Source organism: Dermochelys coriacea, chromosome 1 (assembly GCF_009764565.3).
Source record: "Dermochelys coriacea isolate rDerCor1 chromosome 1, rDerCor1.pri.v4, whole genome shotgun sequence".
NCBI lineage: Eukaryota > Metazoa > Chordata > Testudines > Dermochelyidae > Dermochelys > Dermochelys coriacea.
In genome coordinates this window covers 296,181,209-296,186,174 of record NC_050068.2, presented here as the reverse complement: position 1 = coordinate 296,186,174, position 4,966 = coordinate 296,181,209, and the positions used below count along the sequence as shown (strand labels likewise).

Here is a 4,966-nt window from a genome sequence, read left to right as displayed (position 1 = left end):
AGTTCAGGTGTCTTTGAGCCCGGCACCAGAGGGGCAGCATGGTAGTGGAGCTTTGGTGGTACCTTCCATGCCGGCAGTTTTTCTGCAGCTATTGACCTACTCTCACTGTTGGTACCAGCATTTCTGGTGATACAAGAGCCAACTGCAATGGTAGGAAGAAAAGAACAGGCTACCAGCTTTACCTTGGTACTATGTAAAGGGAAACCAGCCATGATGACCCAGTCTCAGTCTTCCCCACTTCAGCACTGGTCCCTTGCACTGGTGGGTACTACTTCTCCATGATCTCCAAACAGACACCTCAGAGTTGGAGGCAGAGGTGGAGTTATATACCTCCTGCAGGAGCCGGCACTGTGTATACCTTGGCACTACCTTGCAATGGGGCCAGGCCATTCCATTGGCTGCATAGCCTCTTGTGCAGTGGCAGATGCCGGTACAGTGGCCCTTCTGGAACCTGTGGGCTTTCCCCCTGTGCAAGGCCCTCGAGTCAGGATGCTTATTTCCACATTTTGATATTTCAAGAACACAGAAGGTTCCTCTGGTTCATCGTGAACCACATGCACTACCAATTTTCGGTTTTCTGTTCGGCCTGTCGGCAGCCCCATGAGTGTTTACAAAGTGCATGGTGGCAAGAGGTTCAGGTTTACCCTTACTTCGATGACTGGCTGGTCAAAGGCCAGACCAGGGCCGAAGTGATGTCCAGCATATTTTTAATTCAGTTGACTTTCCGGGACCTATTAATAAATGTGCATAAATCTACTCTCTTCCCAAGACAGAAGATAGAGTTCACTGGAGTGATGCTGGACTCTGTCCAAGCCAGAACCTTCCTCCCAGAAGGATGGTTCCAGGCAATCATGATGATTTCAGAGCACCTCAGAGATCAGTACGACAGTGCGGCGCATCACCCAAACCTAGGGTGATCAGATAGCAACTATGAAAAAACGGGACGGGGTGGGGGGTAAGAGGCACTTACATAAGAAAAAGTCCCAAAAAATGGGACTGTTCCTATAAAAATGGGACATCTGGTCACCCTACCCAAACCTCATGTCCCTCCACCTGACAGCCTGGAAGCTCCATGGCTAGACCCCACAGAACTAACCTGCTCGGAGCAGGTCCGCAAAGTTCTACTAGGAAGCAGGAAGCCATCTACCAGGACTAATTACCTCATGAAGTGGAAACGGTTCTCTATCTGGTCTTCCCAGAAGGGTGTCTCACCTATGCAATCTCACTGTCATTCATTCTGTAATACTTACTGCACTTAAAACAGCAAGGTCTAACTGTGGCATCTATTAGAGTCCACCTGGCAGCAAACTCAGCCTTTCATCTTGGGTGAATGGCCAATCTGTTTTTTCGAATGACATCTTTAATCGTTTCCTGAAGAGCCATGAGAGGTTGTACCTCCATGTGAGGCAACCAGTCCCCCCCGGGACCTCAACCTGATTTTATCAAACCTCTTCCATTTGACCCATTGGCAACTTGTTCCCTGCTCTACCCATCATAGAAGGTGATCTTCTTAGTGGCCATCACTTCGTCCTGAAGAGTTTCAGAGATCCGTGCCTCATGTCAGAGCTGCCTTACATGGTGTTCTTTAAGGACAAAGTTCAGTTGTATCCTCACCTGGTTTTTCTTCCAAAGGTGGTTTTCCAGTTCCATAGCAATCAATCTGTCTTCCTACCAGACTTCTGTCCAAAGCTACATACGAACAGGGAAGAGCAGAGTCTCCACTCGCTAGTTGTTAGGCATGGTCTGGCTTTCTACATAGAAAGGACAAAACTGTTTCAAAAATCTAGCCAACTGTTTGTAGCCATTGCACACAGGATGAAAGGTCTGCCTCTCAGCCCAGAGAATTTCATCATGGATTACATCATGAATCCACACATTTTACAACCTGGCAGGGGTTCCTACCCTGCCTGTCCTAATGGCTCATTCTGCAAGAGAACAAGCATCTCCAGCACTGCTTCTAGCACAGGTACCTATCCAGGACTTTTGTAGAGCAGCAACCTGGTCGTTGTGCACACATTTGCTTCTCATTACGCCATCACTCAGCAGGCTGGAGACGATGCTGAATTTGGCCAAACTGTTGAAGTCAGCATGTCACTAAACTTTTGAATCCTCCATCTCTACCTATACAACTGCTTGGGAGTCACCTATAATGGAATGGACATGTGCAATCACTCAAAGAAAAAAGTTACTAACCTTTCCGTAACTGTTGCTCTTCAAAATGTTTTGCACATTCCAAGACCTACTCTCTTACCCCAATTCGGAGTTGACTGGAAAGAAGGAACTTGAGGGGGCACAGGGTTGGCCAGGCCTTTTATACTGGTGCTAAGAGCATGCAGCACCAGAGGGCGCCAAAGCTGATGCAGCAGGTACCACTGAGGGAAAAATTGTTGGTAGCTGTGCTCAGGGTACGCACACACCTACATTGGAATGAACTTGTGCAACACATCTGGAAGAACAGTTACAGAAAGGGTAGTGACAGTTTTTTATTAATTGATGGATTTGTGAATTGTTTAACAAAAATAATTAAGGAGCTGGTGGGATATACTTTTCCTCACAAATCAAACTTAAATATATATAGCTTTACCAAATGATTATGGAACATGTGGTATAGTCCACAAACAACTCAGAGAGACTAATTGTTGGGTGATCCAAAGAGAGATAGCAAGGAACAATGCAATGAAAGTAAGTAATGTTAAAAACAGACTATTGGAATGCCCTTTAAAGGGAGGTGCTTGACCCATTTTAAAAATAGACTGGACAAAGCTTTTGTGTATACTACAGAAAACAATGCTGCATTATGACTGCTATAGACACAATAAACTAAATGGAGCTTTTCTATCTGTCATTCCTTATCTTCTATTAAATGTCTTTCCCAATGACTGGACTGATTTACATTGCAATTGATTACTTGACATTCTCCCATTTTCAAGGAGATTTGACCTTTGGCCATTATGTTTGGCAATAAACTTAGTGAGTATTAAGTGAAATATATGTTGTACGGTTGTGTATTATTCTGAACTGTGATGCTAAGATTTTTGTATTATGTTTGCGTTATCATGAAATATGTGGTGACCACTTGTTCAAGAGAATAATCAGCATCAAATGTACATACCGAAAAATAAAAATTATAGTTCCCTTAGTAGTGTAAATATACATGCTGCTATATAGTGTGATCAAATCCTTAACTATTATTTATTTTAGTACTTATTATGGAGGTTGCCAGAGATTTGGGGAATATAAAAATAGGAGTTTGGGGCAGATCTGGTGGCATGGAGTTGTCATTTAGCAACATCAGCTCCAAGATCGCAGGAGTAAGCCCACTTTCACAAAGTGCAACTTGGTGGATAATCTGTTTATTTCTGTATTTCATGTTATACTTTCAAACAGAAAATAATATGAATCAAATGTTTATCTTTTGAAAAATCATTTATGTATTTTCTTTGTTGGAAGTTACTTAAGATTTGATCTAATGTTCATCAAAGTCAGTGGAAAGACTCCTATTGACTTAGGTGAGCTTTGGATCAGGCCCTTACTCTTTAAGAATTTCTCTTTCCTGCAATATTTTCATTCATGGCTTTGGTTCCATTTCAACTTACTTTTAGAGCAGCTCTGACTTGTCTTAGGTCTTTGACAGCTAATAAAAACACTTTGATAAGAGTAGAATAAAAATTGATACAATAATTTTAATTTTATTTTAATAAAAATGCTTTTATTTTAATTGCAGCATAAGTAGTTCTGTAATATTGTTTAATTGTCAGCTGCCTACTTTCTGAACAAAAAAATTCTAATTTTTAAAAATAAAAAGTCCTTAATATTTACCAGAGTTAGTTCAGATTTCTCTCATTGTTTACCGTAAGTGTTTCTAATTATATTAAGTAGGTTAATAGAATCTCTTTCAGTTGTGTAAGTATTTTTCCTTTTAAATTACCCTTTTATTTTTTTCTAGGGCTTGTAAGTGATCAGCTCTGTGGTAAAGACCTGCCTGATTTTACTGATCTATGTTCTACTAAGGCCAGCTCAACAGTAATGCAGCATCTTTTCCTGGGAGGAGGAAGAAAGTCACAACTGATGAGCATAGAGTCAGCATTTTTTTCTTTCATTTGTACTAAGATGATCTTTCTGATGCATTGTCCATTGCTTCCTTCTGAAATGTATAATGCCAGAACTGTGAAGGCACAGCAGTGAACAACTTGCTCGCAGTTTTGGACAAAATCAGTATTTGGACCCAAACTATTTTATGTTGCCAACATGACTTTGTTTTCCTCTATTTTTTTTTTCAATTGCTTTTTTAATTATTATGAACTTGTTTTTGTCAGTGCATGATTCTGCCTTTTAGTATGGGAGGAAGAAGAATGGCCTTGGAGTTTAGAAACTAGACCAGGGCTCAGAACTTGGCTTACTTCCTGGTGCTGCCAAAGACTTCCTGTGTGACTTTGGAGAAGTTGCTTAATGTCAGTGTGCCTCACTGTAAAATGGTGACGATAGAATTGCACTGTCTCACAGGGGTGTCATGAGGATAAATCAATAAATTACTGGTGTTAAGAGGCTATAGCAATGTGGGGTGAAAATGGTAGCGTCTTGGTTCATTCCATCTGTGTTTGGTCCTGTGCACAGGGAGGGTCATGTGCCCCCCCAAGAGTTGCTACTTGGCTTGTACTGAGCATTCGCACACAGACTAAGCATGCTCAGTCACATTGCTGAAGCAGCTGCCCTCATTCCATCCCTCCCCCCCCCACCTTCCACTATCAGCAGGTACAGGTGGTCTCTGGCCTTAAGCATTAGCCAATCACACTGGGGGAACACAGTTCTTTTCACTCCTGGGCCCTTTTCCACCTACATTGTCATGGTAGCAAACAGTTTTATCTGTGTAGATGGTTCTGAGCAGCCTTTTCCAGTCTCACTGCTGGTGTAATTTCATTTGGTGGGTAATCACAAATGCATGTGCAGTGGCCGTCTGTCTTCTTGT

At 42.1% G+C, this 4,966-nt stretch overlaps 1 protein-coding gene across 1 annotated transcript in view; it reads left to right on the top strand.

The window, feature by feature from the left end:
• The window catches only part of ARID2 (AT-rich interaction domain 2), a 191,671-nt gene extending 187,122 nt beyond the window's left edge, over nt 1–4,549 (top strand). Inside the window, exon 21 of the mRNA XM_043494343.1 lies at nt 3,947–4,549. Within this exon, the coding sequence (XP_043350278.1) occupies nt 3,947–3,959 (13 nt within the window). The 3' untranslated portion in view covers nt 3,960–4,549. The remainder of the gene's footprint in view (nt 1–3,946) is intronic.
• The last annotated feature ends 417 nt before the right edge of the window (nt 4,550–4,966 follow it).